The sequence below is a fragment of the Hemiscyllium ocellatum genome, chromosome 8 (genome assembly GCF_020745735.1).
Source record: "Hemiscyllium ocellatum isolate sHemOce1 chromosome 8, sHemOce1.pat.X.cur, whole genome shotgun sequence".
NCBI classification, from domain to species: domain Eukaryota; kingdom Metazoa; phylum Chordata; class Chondrichthyes; order Orectolobiformes; family Hemiscylliidae; genus Hemiscyllium; species Hemiscyllium ocellatum.
Genome location: NC_083408.1, coordinates 38,248,840 through 38,272,666, shown reverse-complemented (window position 1 = coordinate 38,272,666; position 23,827 = coordinate 38,248,840). Strand labels below are relative to the sequence as shown.

General features: G+C 40.9%; 1 protein-coding gene across 2 annotated transcripts in view; it reads right to left on the bottom strand.

Annotated features, from left to right (window-relative positions):
* The window catches only part of LOC132818118 (polypeptide N-acetylgalactosaminyltransferase 11-like), a 50,168-nt gene that overhangs the window by 9,343 nt on the left and 16,998 nt on the right, over window positions 1-23,827 (bottom strand). Inside the window, exons 10-12 of one of the 2 annotated variants that reach the window (XM_060828824.1) lie at window positions 17,801-17,905; window positions 10,049-10,186; window positions 5,938-6,070 (exon numbers count right to left, since the gene is read on the bottom strand). In XM_060828824.1, the coding sequence (XP_060684807.1) occupies window positions 5,939-6,070; window positions 10,049-10,186; window positions 17,801-17,905 (375 nt within the window). In that variant the 3' untranslated portion in view covers window position 5,938. Of the gene's footprint in view, window positions 1-2,049; window positions 6,071-10,048; window positions 10,187-17,800; window positions 17,906-23,827 lie in introns of those variants that run through there. The other variant, XM_060828823.1, reaches the window with a different exon arrangement.

The window sequence follows — 23,827 nt, the reverse complement described above, 5'->3', positions numbered from 1 at the left end:
TGGAGCATGACTAAATAAGTTCATTGCCTGGGTTATCCAATTGAGTTGTTTATATTGATTACCCTGGTGAGTTTTAGTCACTCATGGAAGGAACATTTACAACATTTATCAGACTTGTTCAATCAATTTTGGAAGGCAGAGTTGGTGGTAAACCTAGCTAATCGTGAATCTGCCAAAGCCCAAGTCACCTTCTTGGGTCATGTTATTGGACATGGACAAATGACCCCACAGGATGCGAAAATGAAAGTAATTTGGGAATTTCCCACACTGTCGATGAAAGAAGGAGTGCTAAGGTTCCTGGGATTGAGTGGGTTTTACCGAAAGTTTGTGCCGAACTTTAGCAGTGTGGCTGCTCCGCTCACCGAATTGTTTAAAAAGGGCAAGTAGTTTCAGTGGACTGTCATAAGGCATTTGACAGCCTAAAAACTGTATTAATCACTGCTCCCGTATTAGCCACACCAGATTACACTACGCCTTTCAAGTTAGCTATCAACGCCAGGGCGGTACGTATTGGTGCAATGCTCCTGCAGGAGGATGACGAGGAAATAGAAAGTCCCATTGGGTATTTTTCCAGGAAGTTGAAAATTCATCTACAGAAATATTCAGTGGTGGAGAAAGAGACTGAGCTTAGTGTTTAAATTACAAGCAGTGCATCTGAGACAATTTTATATACTAATCATAACCCATCGATATTTGTGGAAAAATTTAAGGACAAAAATGCCAGATTGTTTAGATGGAGTTGTTGCAGCCATTCAATTTGACAATGGTGCATGTGGGAGGTCGCGAAAAAGTGATTGCCAATGCGTTGAGACTCTAATGAGATATGGAAATGTTACGTGATGGGTGTGCCACTGCCTGAATTCACACGATTGTGCATGCTTGCATGTGTATTGTTAATATAGTGCGTATGTGTGTTTAGGCTACTAACCAGTTTGTTTTTGAAGGTTTTGATATTGATGGTTCATTTTTTTTAGAAAAGTGGGTAGGGACAGGAAGAGGTGTCACAAAGCTGGTCCCATTTTTCCTAAAAGCAGCTACCTTTCTCAAGGATATTGTTTCCTTGGGTTTTTTTTCCAAAGGGGTCATAACTCTCCTGGCTCAGAGATGGCTAGTTCAGTACTTACTGTTTTGGGACTATTGTGTATATGCAAAACATAATTAAGTCATGTTTGGATAGACGGAGTTCTGTAGGGGTTCTTTGTTCTGTGCTTTGTGAATAAATTTGTCTGTTTTAAAACTTGGTAGTCAACCTAGCTAACTTCAGAGAATTTTCACTGTACACTTATTGAAACAAATTGCAACATTATGATCTCGGCTGCCTGTTTAAGAATGTTGAGTGGTGTGGCCTAGTCCATAACATGTTCTGATACGGTCAGCTTTATTCCTTCATAACCTGGCTGCCAAATCCCCCTCTCAAATTTAACATTTTCTTTTAAAAATTGACTGCAAAAAATTTATTTCCTGATGAAGGGCTCTGGCCCGAAACGTCGAATTTCCTGTTCCTTAGATGCTGCCTAACCTGCTGTGCTTTAACCAGCATACATTTTCAGCTGCAAAAAATTTAAGTAGCTAAGATTACATTCCCTACAGTCTGGAATCAGGCCATTTGGCCCAACCAGTCCACACTGAACTTCTGACCCATTTCCCTCTTGACTAATGCACCTAACACTATGGGCAATTTAGCGTGGCCAATTCACCTGATGTGCACATCTTTAGACTGTGGGAGGAAACCTGAGCACCCAGAGGAAACCCACGCAGACACGGCGAGAATGTCGGCTGGAGTTTGCACAGTCGCCCGATGTTGGAATTGAACCTGGGGCCCTGGTGCTATGAGGCTTCAGTGCTAACCACTGAGCCACCATGCTGCCCCATGTATATTTACTAATTGGCCCATGCTGACTTTTTGTGAATGTTCTGTGGAATTTTCCATTTGCTGTGAAACAAAATTTGTTCAAAAATCACATGGCTAAAAATGCGAATGCCTGCATGAGATGACCAAAACAGAACAATTATTTAAAATTAGATCTTTATTCCAATAAATATCTAGCAGCTTGATCGTTCAATAAAATAAAATGGTTATCCGTTCAATATAGAGAATTTTCTTTAACGATTAAAGCTATAATTAACATGAATATCTCATTTACAATGGTTTGCTGCTTGGGCTTAAGATGAATTACTCGTTCGCTGATGCAAAATATGAATCAATGTCACAGCCGACTCATTTATGTAAACAGAAGTGATCCAAGCTTTTTTTGAACTGGGCCTGAACTAATTCCTCAATTCAGAAAGACAAGTAAAATCATCTAGTTGCAACCAAAACATGTAATTATCAAATTTTCCAGTTAGTGATAATTTATTAAATTAAAATTTAATTGGGTTTCAAATGAAAAAAAAATTTTGAAAAATGTAAGTATTCCACACTGTGTGGAGTGGTACTTCAGATCATGAATGTGTACAAAACATTATTTCTCATTACAGTCTATGATCTCTACATGAAGTTCCTGTCAATCCACTGGGAATGTATCTTAAAAGAGGAAGAATGTCAGTAAATTTGTTTATAAAACTTTGCTAAACCTTTGTCGAAGCAAGCAAAGCTTGAGTGGCAGAAGTTGCTTCAGAATACAATGGATTTATTTTTCCAAATTCCCAAATGTATGATTAACAACCTGGGTTTTCTACTTAAGAGCTCACATTCATGGACTGAAGTGTACATAGTGTAGAACAATATACTGGTTGAATCTATATTCAATATTAGTGACGTTAATCTGTTCTATACCAATCACCATTATCCATTTCAAAACTTATGCTTTAAAAAAACCCAGGTAGCAACTACTATAGGATAATTACGCACTCTCAATCTCTACAGATTTTACATAAATATTCAAGTAGTAAATAGGTTGATATTTTTAAATCCAATTTGAGATTCTCCAGTCCACTTGCATTAAAAAAAAGATATTTAGACATTTACATCAAATGCTAGTCTCAGCAAAGGAATTTGGTCAGAAATTGCAACTCCGTTTCAAAACTTACTAACTTCGGTTGGAATAAAGTTGGAAGAAAAATTTAACGTTTTTTTTGTTAAGAAAAGTCAAAATAGACATTAAGACCCATTTAATAATGGTCAACTGGCAGGCTGCTTTGGAGCACAGTTGGAACTGGAGTTTCCTTTCATAAGAAAAATTACAAACTACTTTATTTTAAATAACATGGATTCAACAGGTTCATGGTCACATTTTTGATTTCCAGAATCTTTCAAACAATTAGGTTAAAGTTTTCAAATTTCTGGAATGAGCCAGTGTTCTTAACCACTACTAAAAAGGAAAAAAGTTGAAGCTGTTCATCCTACACTGATCAGAAAAAAACTTAAAGGAACACTACTTTATACAGCACCTATGAAGAGAGTGCTGTTTAATTGGGCCATCATTAACAAGGAGATGTAGCAGTGAACTGTTAATCTTAATTCTCAGGCCAGGCAGGTAAACTCTGATTAGTCAGGATGTTGCCATGGGTTGCAACAGAAATTGGCTGTCTCCAGGACTTCCGGTTTTGGAAAATAAATGTTACATACATGTAACAATCTCCTTTGCTTAAATATCTGTGCACTTACAGATATAGCTTCTAGCAGGCATAAACTCATCACACTGCAGGCCCAGCTGATCTTAAACTGGATTCCGGTGTAACCTTTAGCAGAGACCGTATTCATTGATGTGATTTCCAATAACAGGATGACATCTTAATGGTGGATGTTCTTTTCTGAGGCTTGCACACATTGGCTGGTTAGCGTGATTCTGATCAGTCAGGCTCACAGTGTGATTGAAGCTATATATCCTATTTGTGTATGCAAAAGGAATCTCCGACATTGGTTTGGAAAGATATGCAGTTGCTGTTGTGACCCCATGGCAACACTGACCAGATCAGTTTACTTGCCTGACTTGAGACTGAAGATGGGACAGTTAAATGTTCTTGGTGAGTCTCCATGTCAATGACAGCTCGGTCTGTCAGCATCCTCTTATTCTGTATAAAATGGTGTCCCTTTGTTTACGTCTCTTTCTTCTGTCCTAGTTCTGATAAATGCAAGACAAAGTTTCAACTTCTTGGCTCCTTTTAACTTGTGTTCTTTGAACTACTGGCCTCTGGATTACTAGTCCAGTTACAATCGTTATACTGCTATATCCCTGTGGCTAGCACATCACTGGAACAGAAAAATTAAGAAAAGCTTGTAAATGAAATGGTTACAAAGTCTGTTGGACCATCTCAAAGGGATATCTGATCATTAATTTTGTGACATTTCAACAGCAAGATTTCTTCAGTTTTCTATAACTTTGGTTAGAAAAGGTTTCCTGAGGAAACACTGTTTTTGTCATTATTGCACAGTGAGGAGAGGAAATCCTCCTGCAGTTACAAAGTCTGAGTTAAATGAAACAGAAGAAAACTTCTTGCTGAATTATGAACAATTGACAAACAGTAACATGAGAAACATCATCTGAATGTGTCTGTTTCTCCCCTCATTTTGAAGAGCAGGTTAAGCCAACAGTATAACTCTCATACTCAAAGTTGACTCTAACTTTTAAACAATGTAATTGTGACCAAGCTATATTTACTACTATCTAGTAGAAATGCTTTTTAATTCATGAGGATGTGCACATCACTGATTGAGCCAGCATTTACTGCCCTTCCCTCATTGGGCCTCGATCTGAGTAGCTAATCGGACCATTTCAGTGGGCAGTTCAGACATCTCTAAGACCGTGGGGCCTGAAGTCACATGTGGGCCAGTCCAGGTAAGGAAGAAAGATTTCCTTCCTTTGCAAACGTGAACTAGATGGGGTTCCGCTCCCCCCCCCCCCCCCCACAATCAATACTAGTTCCATGGTCACTATTAGGCCAGTGGAATCTAGGATGTTCTTACATTAGTAAACCAGGTGAGTTTAAGACAATCAGCAATGGTGAGATTCAAACCCATGGCCCCAGAACATTAACCCAGGGCTCTTGATTACCAGTCCATTGATATTACTACTGTCTCCCCAAAACTTTGATGTACATCAATTCAGCATTAAGATAGTCGGTTCTCAAATTGGAAGTTTTTAATCGGTTATTCACAAAATCATTTAAAATATTCAAGGTTGTACACTCAACCCAAAATAGTATTGCTCCCTTCTTCATATGGTCTGTTCTACCAAGTAATACTATTACTAGATCAAATAATGAAAATCAGAACTGAAGAGGCAATTTAAAAAATGGTTTTCTAACTGTTTTAATTAGTGATTTCTTTAAACTTACTTTATTTTGCCAAGTTTAAAACTGGAAAGAAAAAAGTGCGTTTTGGTACAGTTGTACGGCTGCAGCCACTCAGTGATACTTCTCAAAAGGCAGGCATTCTTTCAGATGATGGGGTCTAGCAGACTACTTCAGTTGTCAAATCCAACCCTGTTATTGGGCAACCTCCACAAGCACATAGACACTGGTTAGGAGTGAGTGAAGCAGGCATCTTGGCTATTTCCTCACCTCTAGCTATTTCCTCACCTCTAGCTATTTCCTCACCTCTAGCCCCAGAGGAAAGAAACCAAGTGCATCAAGTCTAGCACCTGGTCTAACCACACCAGACAATGCAGATACAATCCAAATCCCTGGGGGAAATTTACTTTGAACTATTATATTACCATGCCAGCTGCGCAAATTAGACCCTTTAGACAATTAAAAACATAAATAACTGATTAAATATTTCACAAAATTAATATTTTCTATCTCACTATTTGTTTAAAAAACCCTAGTGGAGAAAACTGACATGACACTTTGATAAAATAACAATTCACTGAGTTGGAAGTAGACAGTCTACCAATATCCAGGAGTTCTAGTCAAACATTAATTGTTATCCTTTCTATATCAATGCATCTTGGGAATCAGTTGTTTAAATTGCTCCCTGTGTGAAATGTTGCTCACATCAGTTGTCTAGTTTCCACTGCTGAGATCTGGAACCATCACAAATTGCCATAGCAACATATCCTTTGGGATTATCTGGATCGATCACCTTCAGGCATTGTCCAGCTGATATCTGATACAAAGAATTATTTGCCTATAAAAACATGAAACAGCGATTAGAAAAAGACACCAATTTTTAAGATCAGGGCATCTGATCTGCAGCATCCTGAAAGCACTCACTTATTCCTGCTATGGTAATAGCTTGAAATTCATACCTATTATTATAGATAGTAACATGTTCCTGCAAAATTATTGTACTCTTAAAAGAACTTCAACACACATTAATTATACCGGTAATAATGAAATTTGCTAAACACAAATTGGACCTGAGGAAACACTAGACATGGTGATAAAAGGGTGTTGAATCAAGGCTTTAAAGCAGGCAAGTTCAAACTAGACATTGGAATTTCGTTCCTAAATCTGAGTGTGGAACCTAGAACACCTTTTAATTGATGGTGAAGGAACACAAAGGAATAGATAGTTGTGGGATGACTGACGTTTTTTTTGGAGGGGTGGGGTTGAGAGGCAACATAATAGTTAAGGGCAAACATACACAGGGATAAAGCAGTGAAGCAGGAGAGAATGTCAAAGGAAGTGAGGAGATTAGCATTCAATGTACATTATTGAGCATTGGAATAATGGTCAGTGAAATGTTGTGCAAAACAGCTAATGGACCATTGAGTTTTGAGTAAGTGAATGTTTATGAAAGATGTAGGATGGGAAGCAGATCATATGAATATTGGAATGAACAGTCCACATTACAGAAACTGTGCAGGTGTTGAGACGGATGGTGCAACAGAACTAACAGTCAATGTGGGTACAGAACTTGACTCCGCATGTTAAGTTGATGTCATCGAGGAAACACATGGGAGTCAGGAGCCTGGAAGTTGCAACAGGAGTGGGCAGGAAGAGGAATACTTGCTGTAACTGCTTCAGCTACAACTGAAATCAAGCAAGGTCAGTCATGCTCAATCATCTGAATTAAAAAGGCCACAATGTGATTTTTCTGACTTTGAACCAAAATAACTAAATGAATCAACATTTTGTTTGTCGAAATGAAAAAGATAACATTGCCAGAGCACAGGCACTAACTTGGGAGGCAGTCATATATCAGAAACATAAAGTGGAGCTGGAGTAAGCTATTTGACGCTGCTCCACCATTCAATAATAAGAATAGTTCTACCACACTGTCGCCATCCTGTATTATATTCATATCCTCTGATTTGAATCTGCACAAAGACAGAACATCCACAGCTCTCTGGGATAGATAATTCCAAAAGATTCACAATCTTGCAAGTAAAACATTATCTCACAAGTGTCTGATCCTTGTACCATGACTCCATGTTTCTAAATTCCCTAGCTTAGAGAATATTTTCTTTGCTCCAGTCCTGTCAAGTTCCAGAAGAATCTTGTGTGCTTCAATTTAATCTTTTCTCAGTGTAATAGACTGCACAGAATGAATGTTTATTCAGTCTCTCTTCACAAGACAATCCTACTATCCCAGGAACCAGCCTAATGAGTTAGCTTTGTTGCGTTCCCTCTAATGCAGTGCTTTCCAAATTCCGTCACCAATGTGACCCCAATTTACAGTTCGAAACTAATGTGACTCCAGACACTAACAAAAGCAGTAATAAAGCAACAATAGTAACATTCAGTACGCAATCAACTTTGTGCATTAGAGATCAACATATAACAAATCCTAAGTGATAACTTGAATATAAAGTCTTTACAAAAATATTTCATTCATGTGTAGGTGTAAATCAAGCTTTCCATTTTTCCCATGACAGAAGACCCAAAAGGTACCTTCCTCCCTGATTCCTGGCCCAAAATGGTCAATGTGTCAGTTTGAGTGATATAAAGTATAACTAGGTCCGAAGGCGTTAATGAGAGGCAAGATATCATAGAAAGACTATTCATGCAATCATGGAGGAAGAGAGGACTGCAGATGCTAGAGAGTCGGAGTCAAAAAGGGTGACGCTAGAAAAGCACAGCAGGTCAGGTAGCATCCAATGAGCAGGAGAGCCAGGGCTTATGCCCAGAACATTGACTCTCCTGGTTCTCGGATGCTGCCTGACCTCTTCTGCTTTTCCAGCACCACCCTTTTCAACTCTATCAGTGAAATCATCCACAATGAGGTTTTGCAAGTGACCCGACAGCAGAGAGGAAAATGCAAGATCAGGCAGTGAATGCTCAGCTCACACTCCACTGATCATCAGGCACTCTCAGTAAATGAACACTGTGAGTGGGCCTTGGCAGGACTTACGTAATACATGGGTTGTGAGGTGTCACAAAACAGGATTGGGCTTCAACAAGTCTTTCAGGGACTGTCGAAACCAAGTACGTGCAGTCTTATTCAACAGGAATTCAAGCCTAGAATGGCAACAGTAAAGCAGATGAGTAATGAAGGGAGAAAGTAAAATGAATGTTTTCCCTTAAATTATAAATGTTTCTTACTACAAATGAGCACAAGGCAATTAATTTTTTTTAAAAATAGATAAACCCTCCAAATTAAACATTTTAAAACAAAAATGGAGGAGAGGAAAATTTCTCTCAAATTTTCCATTCTCAAACTAGCCTGACAATATTCCAGGTTGGTTCCTCCTCTGACTTATGACTGTATTAAGTCTCTCCTACTGATAAGTACATCCCTTCACTATAAACTGGAAATAATGGAAGTCAGACTACTATCTCGCTAAAATACCTGAAGAGTCTTGCACCATGGAAAAGTCAAAGTGCATTTTTGTCGCTTTGAAAGATTATGTTGCTTTTCAAAGCAGTGATGGAGATGGAGCAGCACCAGCTGCCTCTGAATTAATAAAAAGCTGTCCAGCAAGAACCCTGGGATTGGAACAATTGTTGCTTTACACACCAGTGTCGACATTGCTAAAAATCAAAAGGAATAGAAAGCATCTAAAATGAAAGAACTGTGAAAGACAATGTGGTCCATCATGTGATCTAGGCCTTTTATCGTTGCAACTTTCTTTTCCCCGTCAGTACTTTTCCCACATACAATGCATCAAATCATCTACCTTTTGTGTGTCCTTATCACATGTATTTGAGATTGTAATGGATATAGTTTAAGTTGTAAAGTGATAGATTAGTTTTCTATTTCTGCCATTTATTAATTATATTTATTGCAATCGCAATTACCTTTCTTCCAATTAATGAAAAATTTGAGAGAATTGCTTTGGTCCTGAATAGCTGTCAGTCAAGCAAATTGGTCACCTTGGCAGTCTAATTAGGTATTTGGACAATTGTGACTGTGGGCTCAATTATCGGCATCCTCATTCTCTTTGTGTCAGAACCACTAGTATGAACCCCTGTACCATCAATTTGTGACATGGAAAGATTCCAGATGGATCACAATTGTTTCTTTGTCATATCTGGCCATTGGGATACCTGGACTGATAAGAGAGAGATGGGCCAAATGCTGACAAATTAGATTAATTTAGGATATCTGGTTGGCATGGATGAAGCGATTGTCATAGAGGCGTACTGCATGGAAACAAAGTCAGCGTGGTGCAGACTAGAGTTGTGCAATGTGACTATGCAGAATCTCCGACGCAGCAGAATTTGTGAAACTTGTTCGGGAAATTCAAGATTCCAATGGCAATTCCCTTGGAACTCCTGATCTAGATCCCTTTTTTTAAAAAACCCATCAAAAGCAGACCATTCAGAGGGTTCCACTTCAGATGTTATTGAGCAAAAAAGTTAACCAATTAAAATCCTAGTCTATCAACTAACTATTGAGCTGACACCTTTCATCTCTTGGCCACTAGTATTCTCTTGCTTCTCCAGAAGCATTGTCCAAAGGTTCAGCAAAACAGCTTATGTAACAGATCTACATCAGATTTTACAGACAGACACCTCATGAGTTGTTCCACTTTGTCTCCCTTGCCTTCAGATCAGCACTTATTAGCAATAGTACACAAGCTAGAAACAGTGGGAATTAAAAACACTGTGCCATTGCCCAGTTAGTTCAGTTACACTTTCTGTCAATAAGCAAGAAACAAGCCACTGCATAGAAATACTGGTAAAATGTGACAGACTTTCCAACTGGAAAATAACATACCCCCAGAGTCCAATGTTGTGACCCTCCACTACCATGGCATTTCATAAGACGAGGAGAGTCTGACGAATGGGTCTCAGACATATCCAAACAAAGCAGGTTGGCCAGAATAAGGTCATGTTCTTCATTGTATACCCAAACCTTTAATAACCATCAAGAAAGATTAATAGAAAAACAAAGACACAACATCTCTATAAAATATCAAGCAGGATTTTAACAATGGGTACAGGCCCAACATACCCAAAGTCATCTCATAAGACCATCTACCCATATCTGGAATCACCCTAATGAACCTTTCTCTGGAAGGATTCCAATGCTGGTATATTTTTCCTTAGATAAGGAGACAAATTGTTCACAGTATTCCAGCCTTGGTCTGCCTACTGCCAAGTATAGTTTCAGCAAGACTTGCCTATTTTTATACACCATTCCCTTTGAAGTAAACAGGCAAATGGATGTTGTCCTTATTTGCTGAATTTGTATACTACCTTGTGATTTATACACAAGGATTCCCAAATCTCTCTGTGATACAGTTTTCTGCAATATTTCCCCAGTTGTATAATATCCTCTTCCTTCATTCTGCCAAAGTAAAGAACTTCACATTTTCCCATATTATATTCCATATGCCAATTTTCTGCCCACTCATTTAACCTGTCTGTATCCCTCTGCAGACCTATTTGTATCATTTGCAAACTTTGATATTGTACACTCACTTTGCTAAGTTATTAATTATGACATGAAGACAGACATAAATCCAATCAGGAGAAAGTGAGGACTGCAGATGCTGGAGATCAGAGTTTAAAAATGTGTTGCTAGAAAAGCGCAGGTCAGGCAGCATCCAAGGAGCAGGAGAATCGACGTTTCAGGCACTAGTCCTTCTTCACGAATGAGGAGGGGGTGCCAAGCAGGCTAAGATAAAAGGTAGGGAGGAGGGACTTGGGGAAGGGGCGCTGGAATACGATAGGTGGAAGGCGGTTAAGGTGAGGGTGATAGGCTGGAGAGGGGGTGGGGACGGAGAGGTTGGGAAGAAGATTGCAGGTCAAGAAGGCGGTGCTGAGTCCAAGGGTTGGGACCGAGAAAAGGTGGGGAGAGGAGAAATGAGAAAGCTGGAGAAATCTGCATTCATCCCTTGTGGTTGGTGGGATCCTAGGCAGAAGATGAAGCGCTCTTCTTCCAGGTGTCGTGTTGCCATGGTCTGGCGATAGAGGAGGCCAAAGACCTGCATATCGTTGGCGGAGTGGGAGGGGGAGTTAAAGTGTTCAGCCATGGGACGATTGGGTTGGTTGGTGCATATGTCCTAGAGGTGTTCTCTGAAACGTTCCACAAGTAGGCAGCCTGTCTCCCCAATGTATAGGAGGCCACGTTGACAGATTTGCGCCCTCCGCGGGGTCCACAACCACCGGGAACAACACCGTTCCTGCATTCACTGCAGCCACTTCCACCCCCAGAGTTGCCATTGCCGCATCTACTTCCGCCCCCAGTGACATCACTTACCTGCACAACAACCACGCCGCATGCATCTCCGCCTCCATGCCAGGTCCTAGCTCCCAGCCCTGCCGTATTTTCACCATCCCTCCAGACCTCCCCCTCTCTGAGGATGAAAGATTAGTCCTCAGCAAAGACCTCCCCTTCATCTCTCTACGCTCCCAGATTAACAAATTCAACACACGGCGAGACATCGAGCATTTCTTCCGCCGTCTCCGCGCCTACTTCTTCAACCAGGACTCCCGCCCACCCTCTGATGACCCCTTCTCCTGCCTCCAACACACCCCATCCACCTGGACACCCCATGCTGGCCTCTTACCTGCCCTCTATCTCTTCATAGCCAACTGCCGCCGCGACATTGACTGCCTCAACCTGTCCACCCCTCTCACCCACTCCAACCTCACCATTAAAGCGGCAGACAAGGGAGGCATGGGTGGTAGTTTGGCGCATCGATCCTTATATTGCTGAGGCTAAACATCACCTCGCGGACACCTCCTCCTACTGCCCCCTTGACCATGACCCCACCTCCCACCACCAAACCATCATCTCCCAGACCATCCATAACCTCATCACCTCAGGGGATCTCCCATCCACCGCCTCCAACCTCAGTCCCACAACCCCGCACCGCCCGTTTCTACCTCCTGCCCGAAATCCACAAAACCAGACTGCCCCAGCCGACCCATTGTCTCAGCCTGCTCCTGCCCACCGAACTCATTTCTGCATACCTTGACACCGTCCTGTCCCCCTTAGTCCAAGAACTCCCCACCTACATTTGGGACACCACACACACCCTCCACCTCCTCCATGATTTTCGCTTCCCCAGCACCCAATGCCTTATCTTCACCATGGACATCCAGCCCCTATACACCTCCATACTCCATCACAAAGGCCTCAAAGCCCTCCGCTTCTTCCTTTCCCACCGAACCAACCAGTACCCTTCCACTGACACCCTCCTTTGACTGACTGAACTGGTCCTCACTCTGAACAACTTCTCTTTCCAATCCTCCCACTTCCTCCAAACCGTGTGGGCACCCGCACGGCCCCCAGCTATGCCCGCCTCTTCGTTGGATATGTGGAACAGTCCATCTTCAGCAGTTACACTAGCACCATCCTCCACCTTTTCCTCCGCTACATCAATGACTGTATCGGCGCTCCCGCGAGGAAGTTGAACAGTTCATCCACTTTACTAACACCTTCCACCCCGACCTCAAAATTTACCTGGACCGTCTCAGACTCCTCCCTCCCCTTCCTAGACCTCTATTTCTATCTCGGGCGACCAACTCAACACGGATGTTTACTATAAAACGACTGACTCCCACAGCTACCTAGATTACACCTCCTCCCCCACCCTGCCCCCTGTAAAAACGCATCCCATATTCCCAATTTCTTCGCCTCTGCCACATCTGTTCCCAGGAGGACCAATTCCAATACCGAACAACACAGATGGCCTCCTTCTTCAAAGACTGCAATTTCCCCCCAGACGTGGTCGACGATGCCCTCCACCGCATCTCCACCACTTCCCGCTCCTCCGCCCTTGACCTCCGCCCCTCCAATCGCCACCAGGACAGAACCCCACTGGTCCTCACCTACCACCCCACCAACCTCCAGATACATCGTATCATCCTTCGTCATTTCCGCCACCTCCAAACAGACCCCACCAAGGATATATTTCCCTCCCCATCCCTATCAGTGTCCCGGAAAGACCACTCCCTCTGCGACTCCCTCGTCAGATCCACACACCCCATCAACCCAACCTCCACTCCCGGCACCTTCCCCTGCAAATGCAACAAATGCAAAACTTGCGCCCACACCTCCCCCCTCACTTCCCTCCAAGGTCCCAAGGGATCCTTCCATATCCATCACAAATTCACCTGCACCTCCACACACATCATTTACTGCATCCGCTGCACCCGATGTGGCCTCCTATACATTGGGGAGACAGGCCGCCTACTTGCGGAACGTTTCAGAGAATACCTCTGGGACGCCCGCACCAACCAACCCAACCGCCCCGTGGCTGAACACTTTAACTCCCCCTCCCATTCCGCCAAGGACATGCAGGTCCTTGGCCTCCTCCATTGCCAGACCATGGCAACATGACGCCTGGAGGAAGAGCGCCTCATCTTCCACCTAGGAACCCTCCAACCACAAGGGATGAACGCAGATTTCTCCAGCTTTCTCATTTCCCCTCCCCCCACCCTTTCTCAGTCCCAACCCTCAGACTCAGCACCGCCTTCTTGACCTGCAATCTTCTTCCCGACCTCTCTGCCCCCACCCCCTCTCCGGCCTATCACCCTCACCTTAACCTCCCTCCACCTATCGTATTCCCAACGCCCCTCCCCCGAGTCCCTCCTCCCTACCTTTTATCTTAGCCTGCTTGGCACACCCCCCTGATTCCTGAAGAAGGGCTAGTGCCCGAAACGTCGATTCTCCTGTTCCTTTGATGCCGTCTGACCTGCTGCATTTTTCCAGCAACACATTTTTAAGCATAAATCCAATCAGCCTCTCTATCCCTGTATTTGCAACACTGTCATTTAAAACATTCAATAACCCTAATGGTTCCATCCCAGACTTTGAATAGCTGATACTAGACATCAGGGTTATAGCTTTAACAAATTGCTAAATCTTTTTTATTTATAATTTTTTTTATATTTGCCAGAGCAAAGTTAATCAACAAGGTAATATACTTAACGCCTAGATTCATATCTTGCAGTCATCTTCAATTCTCGATAGACATAGACATAGTTAAGGAATAAATCAAAAGAAATACATGTATTGATGTAGACTCCATGACCCTTATCTTTTCAGGCATAAGACGGTGTCTTGCTTGGTTTCCTGAAGCCACCAATGTATGTAAACATTTGCCAGTAGATTCTGAGGAATATTCACTTAATACTTTTCACTGAGATCCTGTTGTTCGAACTTTTAAGAAGTTGATAATGGGAGGCTTACCAAGGAGCAATCAAACTTCAAACATGTAGCTTTAGAAGGCACAATGCTCTGGCCCAATACAGTCCAAAAAAAAAGTTCAAACTGGGTTTTTTTTAAAAAACTGGCTGTATCCCTATAAGGAGAAAGTGAGGTCTGCAGATGCTGAAGATCAGAGCTGAAAATGTGTTGGTGGAAAAGCGCAGCAGGTCAGGCAGCATCCAAGGAACAGGAAATTCGATGTTTTGTGCATCAGCCCTTTTCCTGAAGAAGGGCTTATGCCCGAAACGTCGTATTTCCTGTTCCTTGGATGCTGCCTGATCTGCTGCGCTTTTCCAGCAACACATTTTCAGCTCTGTGTCCCTATAAGGCCCAATTAACATCCGATATCTGCCATCTGTTCGAACATTAGATTCCTTTGGAGCCAAAAAGCATTTTTAACAAATTTAAGGGTGGCACTGTGGCACAGTGGTTAGCACTGCTGCCTCACAGCGCCTGAGACCCGGGTTCAATTCCCGACTCAGGCGACTGACTGTGTGGAGTTTGCATGTTCTCCCCGTGTCTGCGTGGGTTTCCTCCGGGTGCTCCGGTTTCCTCCCACAGTCCAAAGATGTGCGGGTCAGGTGAATTGGCCATGCTAAATTGCCCGTAGTGTTAGGTAAGGGGTAAATGTAGGGGTGGGTTGCGCTTCGGCGGGTCGGTGTGGACTTGTTGGGCCGAAGGGCCTGTTTTCACACTAAGTAATCTAATCTAACCTGCAATTAACTTTCAGGCCTGGCCTCAAACAGGTCAGAAATTGTTCTTTTAAAATAAAAAACAAACTACTTTTTACAGTCCCAAAGTCATCTTCAGTTTTCAGCTCATAGTTCTTTGCTCCAAACCAAAACAAAATTTACAAAAAAAGTCTCAACAGTATATTGTAAATTATTGAGGGCCCAGCACTGATCCCTATGGCACTCCAATAGTTTTTTTTAAGATTAGATTACTTACAGTTTGGAAACAGGCCCTTCGATCCAACAAGTAATACCGACCCGCCGAAGCACAACCCACCCACTCCCCTACATTTACCCCTTATCTAACACTACGGGCAATTTAACATGGCCAATTCACCTGACCTGCACATCTTTGGACTGTGGGAGGAAACCGGAGTACCCGGAGGAAACCCACGCAGACACGGGGAGAATGTGCAAACTCCACACAATAAGTCGCCTGAGTCAGGAATTTAACCCGGGTCTCTGGCGCTGTGAGGCAGCAGTGCTAACCACTGTGCCACCGTGCCAACGACAAAGTTAAAGGTTGTCTTCATGAAATTTCCCTCCTTATCCCAACTCTTGTCTTATTTCCATGCTAATATCTCAAACACCACAGGCTTTTATCTTTTTAAGTGATGTAACATATGACACTTAGCAAAATGTTTCTGAAAACTTAAATTGCATAATTGTAATAAATTGTAAAATTCTATCCACTGTTTCCCCTTTTCTACCCTGCTTGTTACCTCCCTGTTACCTCCTCAAAAACATTCGTAGTAATTTCCCAGGTATGATTTTCTCTTCTGATTCTGTTTAATCATATGTATTCTAAATGGTCTGCATTACATTCTTTATAATAGACATTTCCAAATAAGACTTCATTCATTCGCAGGATGAGAATTTGTTGCCCATTCTAATTGCCCGGAGTACAGCTAAGAGTTAACCACGTTGCTGTGCGCCTAGAGTCCCATTGTACGTCAGACCAGTTAAGGATAACACTTGTATTCCCTAAAGGTTTTAGTTATCCGGATGGGTTTTTCTGACAATTGACAATGAAGTCACGGTCATCACTAGACTCTTCATTTCGGATTTTGTTTTTTAAATTCAAATTCCACCATCTGCTGCAGTCGGATTCAAACCCAGGTCCCCTGAACATTACCCGAGTCACTGGATTAACAGTGCAGCAATAATACTACAAGGCCATCACCTACCCATCTTAAGCTAACGGATCTTAGCTTCCTTTTTGGAAATCTTTCCTTTTTAAGTCTAGGATTTTTTCAAGAATCCCTGAATTTTGGATGATGACTACCAATGCATCTACAATCTCCAGTTCTTTTAATGTCCTGGAATGTATTCTCAGGACCATAACACATTGATCTTCAGGCCCATTTTACTCCTGCATTTTCAGTGATATTTACTGTATTTATTCCCTCTTCTACTGCCCATTGATTTAGTAAGTTTTGAATATCATAAGGTGTTTTCCAGTGTGAATACTAATGTAAAATATTCATTTAACACCTCTAATTTTCTGACGCACTATTATTTACCCTGCCTTGTTTTCTTAGGGACCTATGCTGATTTTGACCTCTCTCTTCCTTTTTATATCTTTAAAGAGGTTTGTGCTGTCGTTCTTGATATTAATTGCAATTTTACCCTCCAAGTTTATTTGTCGTCTTTTAAGATGTTCCCATTTTCTGGCTTACCACTGATCATTACCATGACAAAATAAAAGCAATTTGATGTTATCCATAATCACAACATTTCTGACACATTCCCATTACTTCTTTAAGAATCCTACCATCTAGTTATTGTTCGAGGACCTATACACCACTAAGTAACCTCTTCAATTTTTCAGTTTAGGACACTTCTTCTAAATCTTGGTTTCTTAAACTTAGATCATTCTTTTCCATTAGACATTACCATGATCAACTAACAGAGTTGTATCTCCATCTTTTCCTAGCTTCTTGTTCTTCCAAAACATAATTTACCCTTTAATATTCAGTGTTTAATTCATGTTATTCTGCAGCCATATCCCTGCAATTGTTATCATTTCATCATACTCATTCCAATTGCCTTTAGGTTTCTGAAGACAGTTTGGGGTTTGCTTTGCTGACAGCAATGCAAAAGTGACTTTTACCAGCATAAAAGTCCACAAAATGACAAATTTAACTCTACAATAAATTTATCCATCCCATTACAGTCAAACCAACAAAACTAATGGAGGAAACAATGGTTCATGTCACTTTTGTCAGTAGAAGCAAAAACACCATGTCTTCCTGCAATATAAATCCTGTCAAAGTGTGTATCATCATAGTTTAACATTGCTTTAACTCCAAGTGAACAGCTGAACCTCCCCAATGGCCAAATGTTTTCAGATTAAATTTCAAGTCACGGGGTGTGGGAAGACGGTACTTCCAGGATGCTGTCCTGGTATTAATGTAATTAGGATTACAGGTTGACTTTAACAAAAAGGCTTGGACATTGAACTTGGAGCAAATTTCATCCTGAAGTTGGAGTTCAAAAAAAATTCATGTGAACCAAGACTAATCCACCTTCACGGTAGGTTACTAGCGAAATAAATCTCAGAACAGCTGCTCACCTGATTTGAATCCGTCCAATCACATTCTTTAACAACCACTATCCCTCCTTTTTGATCAGGATATTTTTGGGCAACCAGGCATTTGCTTGTTTGTAAATTGTACAGCTGCAGACATACAAAACAACAAAAATATTATTTCCACATTTAAAGTTTCTGCAAGAACTCATAGACAATCTAATTTGGATTGAAGTGCAGCCTATCCAAGTAAACATTGCAATTCCTAACTGACGTATCTACTTAGAAAAGATAGCTACTCCCCTACAATCTGGATTGTAAACCTCATTCGGTTATTTTATATACTGCAACATCGCCAGAGTGGAATGCTTGGGACCATGCCATTTCTACATAACCAAGCAACATTAGGAAGTCTAACCACAGTGAGAAAATTGGAAAATAGCGTGAATTTAAACATTCGGTCAAAGCATAAAAAACATGATGAATGATATAAAATTTCTAGTTATCCAAATAATATGTCAGCAGTGTTTGCATTTCCAAAATATTTAACTAAATTATTCCCAGAGATACTTGGGTCTAAAGATATCTGAAGTTTCTGAATTAAAGCAGTTACAAAGAACCACACTTTAAAAGAAAACATATGAAATCCATATTATTCTCCCAAACCAATCTCCCACCGTGTCATACATCTTTCAGGAAAAGAGACCAAGTACTTGATTTTCTCCACTCCTACAATGACATGAAAATGTGTCAGAAAAAGTACTTCAGTAAAAGGAATGTAATTTTTAATTAAGGGCCTGATGGGCAGTATATCAGTTTTGAGAAACACCTCCAAGACACAAAGAAAAATAACGTCTTATTTCTACACTCTTGTAGACAAGGTCACGGACTGTAATAACTGTTTGCTCTGGGGACTTGAACTGTATTAGCAGCATCATTTTGAACAACAGTTAATGAAATTCATCTGTGGGCAGAAAAATATTGAAACAATGGTAGCAAGTTATTTTGGTCATCACAACGTAAAGACTTAAAACACCATGTTTCACAGGATCCCAATCTTCAAAAGGTTTAGGTTAAATAGACAAACATTGAATTAGGCGATGTATAAATTTGGTACCTTCATAGACGTAAATCAACAAGTTCCCTTGGGACCCTGACAGTGATGCCAACTATTTAACTTCTTAACCTGAAGTTTTTCCTGACAGTGTAAATTTAAGTGTTATTGGAATATGTGTTCGTCTCTAGTCAGATGCTCCCCGAAGTTCTACAAATTTAGCTTGTTCATTTTTTTTTCCCTCTACCAGTTTGTGTCTCCTCGAGGCTATTGCTACTTTCTTCAATGTTTACTATAATTCAAAGTTTTGTTTTGGCTGTGAACTTCAAATGTGCGCCCAGGATGAAGTCATTAAATGTATGCGAAAAACAGCGAGTTCTGGTATGCTTGGGGACACACGGCCCAAAGAGTTGAATTTTGCATCATGTTATGAATGCTTTAATGGTTAGCTTGGACATATCTCCAGACGTTAACTGTACATAAATAAACCACATAGAATGTTGATTGAATATATTCATATGGCTTCTAACTGAAAGCACCACAGGCACCAGCAAACAAACTGTCATATTAAGTGTTTGGCCAGAAAAAAAAATTCCTTTTGATTTTAGTCAGTAACATGATTGGATGTCTCTAGCTGTACATCACTTCCAGACTTGATTAAACCCCGTTGCAACAAAGATGTCAATGTAACTTAGTTTGTCTTTGCAGATGTTACCTGATTTTTACTGGTTTTTAACTTGAGTGGGTTATAAGTGAGGTAAAAACAATGACTGCAGATGCTGGAAACCAGATTCTGGATTAGTGGTGCTGGAAGAGCACAGCAGTTCAGGGTTATAAGTGGTTTACTATGGCTTTTGGGAACATGAAAATCAAAAGAACTAGGGATTGTCTGAAATTTACAAAAAGCCAAGTGACTTCAGGAGAAAATGGTCTGAAATGACTAATTACTAATTGAAGAAATTGTTTTGGAAGGTGCTGAGTGATGGGGCTGTTGCTAAGCAACCTTCATTACGTCTGGCTTCTTTCTGATGTATTGGTATACTGTGCATAGATTACAAACAAGCTACGCCATCTCGCTCTAAAAGTTAACCCTTGCAGTAGATTAGATTCCCGACAGTGTGGAAACAGGCCCTTCAACCCAACTCGTCCACACCAACCCTCCAAAAGAGTAACCCACCCAGACCCATTCCTCCCAACTCTACAGGCAATTTAGCATGACCAATTCACCTAACCTACACAGCTTTGGACCATGGGAGGAAACCAGCGCACCCAGGGGAAATTCACACAGACATGGGGAAGAATGTGCAAACTCCACACGGACAGTCACCCGAGGCTGGAATCGAACCCAGGTCCCTGGTGCTGTGAGGCAGAAGTGCTAACCACTCAGCCACCGTGCTGCCCCTAATGGCTTGATGAAGTATTTCTCCAAGGATAGATCCAGGAATTAATATCTCTGATCTCCACAAACCAAACCGTTAACTTAATCTTGAGCCTCATAATCTGACTTGCTACCCAGACTGATCTTCCATTGTTTTCGAGCTGACAGCAATGTGATCTTATTGTTAAGGAACAGCCTTTTTAGTTTAAGACTCCTACAAAGCAGTGTGTCTCAACTCTGTCTCTATAAAAGTGTGTGAATGTGTTAGGATTAAAAGAGAAATGTAGTTAATGATCAAGCTACCATGCAGAATTAACCAGTTTGCTAGGTCTTTAAAGCATATGGTTGTTTCTAATAACTCTCCTTTATGTTTGAATTTATTGAAGAAAACGTCAAGGTAAGGAAAAACAAATGGACCAGTTTTGTTGGCAAAGACAGACTTTGTGCAGTTTATGGGCAGTAGAGCTTGATTTCCAGTGCACTCCTGTAGTCAAAGTCATAACAATTCCTACTTGGGCAGGTCATTCAAAAAGAATGAATAGCTGGAAGTGCCAGTATTGATCTGGGGTGTATAAAGTTAAAAATCACAACACTAGGTTAACCTGAGAATGTAAACTTGTAAATAAAAAGTTTGTGATTTACACATGAAAGAAGTGAAACTAACATGAGACTTAACAAGCAATCAAGGTATTTTTCAATGTGTAATTTCAGTTACAGCATACTGTAAACTCTTGCTATAAATTCTGTGTCTTACAATTGTGGATTACACCATCACCTGCTGCAGCAGCAGCCCTCCAAAAGCTAGCACTTCCAATTAGTCCAACACGTTTATAACTTGGTGGTGTGGTTTTTAAACTTTGGAGGCATACAGACTTTAAGCTCAGCTGATTGCTACCTGCACAGATAAATGCGGCCTCCACTTTAGGTTACAAGCGATATGGTTTTTTTTGTGAATTGCAGATTCCCACATAGCTGTGTATTGTACAAGTTAATTTTCTTTTTAAAAGCATGGCCACACTACCTAATCTTCATACCTGGGTTGTGGGAGGAAACCTACACAGAGCCAGGGAGAACATGTAAACTCTACCCAGACAATTTCTACTAGAGGCTAGAATCAAAGCCAGGTCGCTGGTGCTGGGAGGTAGGGCAATTTTGTTAACAGTTTTATTGCTCTTCCTTGCATTACATGAAAGAGAAATTTGATTTGTTTTGCTTTTTAAGATTAATCTTCCACTTTAACTAAAATTATCTAATACTACTCCAAAAGGATGGTCTTGTTTTAGTAAAGGTATTACAGGCAATTTTAAAACAAACAAACACTCAAGTTGAAAATTTGAGAGAAGATTTGTAGCTCGGGTGTGCGTTGTTGTGGTTCCACAAATTCTAGAGTGCCATGCCTCTAGGAATTCCCTGACTGTTCTGTTTGGCTTGCCCTACAATAGTGGTGTTGTCCCAGTCAAATTCATGTTGTTTGTCATCTGAGTGTGTGGCTATTAAGGATAGCTGGTCGATTCATTTCGTGTGCTATCCTTGGTAGCCACACACTCATGACAAACAACATGAATTTGACTGGGACAACACCACTATTATAGAGCAAGCCAAAACAGAAAACAGCCAGGGAATTCCTAGAGGCATGGCACTCATCCACAAATTCTATATACCAGCCACTGCAGCGGACAGCGACTGACAACCAGAAGTGGCAGAGACACACCAGAGGAATCAGCACAGAAGCACTTCACAGGAGACTCCCAAGCACCAAGGGTGTCACCTAGAAAGGGGACGAAACGTTTGCAACAAAAACTCCCAGCTCGGCGAACAGAACCACAAGAACTTAAGTTGAAAGTATGCCAAATGCTCCTAATTACAGTTTTCAATCAGTACTTGGATACAGCCAGTTTTTAAAATGTATTAAAGTGATGATGCACTTTATTTTCATACATTTAAAATGTTGAGTAGCTTTGGTTAACCAGAAATTTTTGTTTGTGTGTACATATAGAAATTCTGATTTATAGAATGAGTACCCTACAATTGGTTTCATTATATCCAAACAGCCTAGCTGAGGAAAAAAAAAGGAAGCAGTTATAGGGAAGAAAAACATCATTCAAATAGTTAGTCAAATTTAAAAAAAAAGTGAATGATGAGGGTATAACAGGAGGTGTAGTAACCTTGACATTAAATAAAAAAAATAGTTCACACACAGGACCAACAGCACTTTAATATCATCCCTTCAACTTCTGAAGAATCAAAATTAGACATCCACCCTCCACAGCAAAATGATTGTGGTATTAAATCCTACTTTATCCCAGTATAATCATGATAACAGTCTAAATCAAAAAAACCAACATCCATTAGTATTGTGTTACAGACAATTTTGGGAATAATAAATACTTAGTAACAATGGATGGTAGAGGGAAAATAAAGGGAGAAACTCAGCAGGTCTGGGATTTAAAAGTCTGTTTTTTAAAAAAAAAGAGAAAAATGTTAATGTGGAGTCCTGAGTGACTTCTGAAAAAATTTTTCAGTCTAAAGCCAGTATTTTCCACTGCACCTATAAATAGGAACAATATTATCCCATATTCAGAACAATAAAACTGTACAAATAATACAAAAATGAGAAAGCTCAGTCAGGTAAAACTAATCTGAACTTTCCCCTTCCTGAAGGGGTATGGATAAACAGACATGAGAAAGAAAGAACTCAACATCAAGAGGAAACAGATTTTCCTTCAAAGGTTTAAATTCAAACTTTAGAATCCTCTTGAATACCAATCAGCTTTCTCCATCTCCATCATAAAGCTTGTTCAACTTATAAAATCAGAGCAAGTATTTGATGGCTGCAACTCACTGACTGCTTGTCCCAACCTTCGCTACAGCAGCCTCATCACACTGCCTACTCTGACTACTTCTGTCCTGCAATATGACTTTGGAACTTGGACAGCCACTAACTTCTGTCAAATTACTATGTACAGGGGGAGGACACAACAGGAGGAATCTTATGGCTGTTAGCTGATCACTGGTCACTGAGTCAATGGGATGGACATAAATCACTGATACTACACTGTCAGTGTCCAATTATAGCATATTGTCAGCAGCCTATGTAGTAAACACACCACATGCACTTCAACCAAAATTACTATATCTGAAAGCAACAGGAAACAGTGCTTAGTTGGATGATGGTGGATCAATGGATTGCTCAAATTCTATGGTAGAGAGTTGGCTACAGTCAGGGTTTTGGTCCTGCTTGTGTGTGGACACAGTCGGTCAGTCATAAATTATACCTAATCAGTTGGACTGCTGTTGAGGCATTTGTATGGGGCATGGTCCGTACTTGGAGCTATCCTCGTTCAAAGACAATATGTGCAAGAGGGAGAGAGAGAAAAAGAAAGTCACATAAGATGGGCTCATTGCCCTGGGGTAACTTAGGGAATATTTACAAAAGGAAAGCAATTCAAGGATTGGTTTCATAGATGACAGAAAGAGAACCTTAGGGACAGTGATCTATGAAATCTAACACTGCCTTATACATGGGTCAAGTGTCAGAGTGATGAGGACATAGGAAGAGAAAACAAAAAGTGCTGAAAACATCAGGGTGACAGGGACGGCAAAGCAAAAAAAAAAAAACCAAAAAGAAAAGATAGTGATT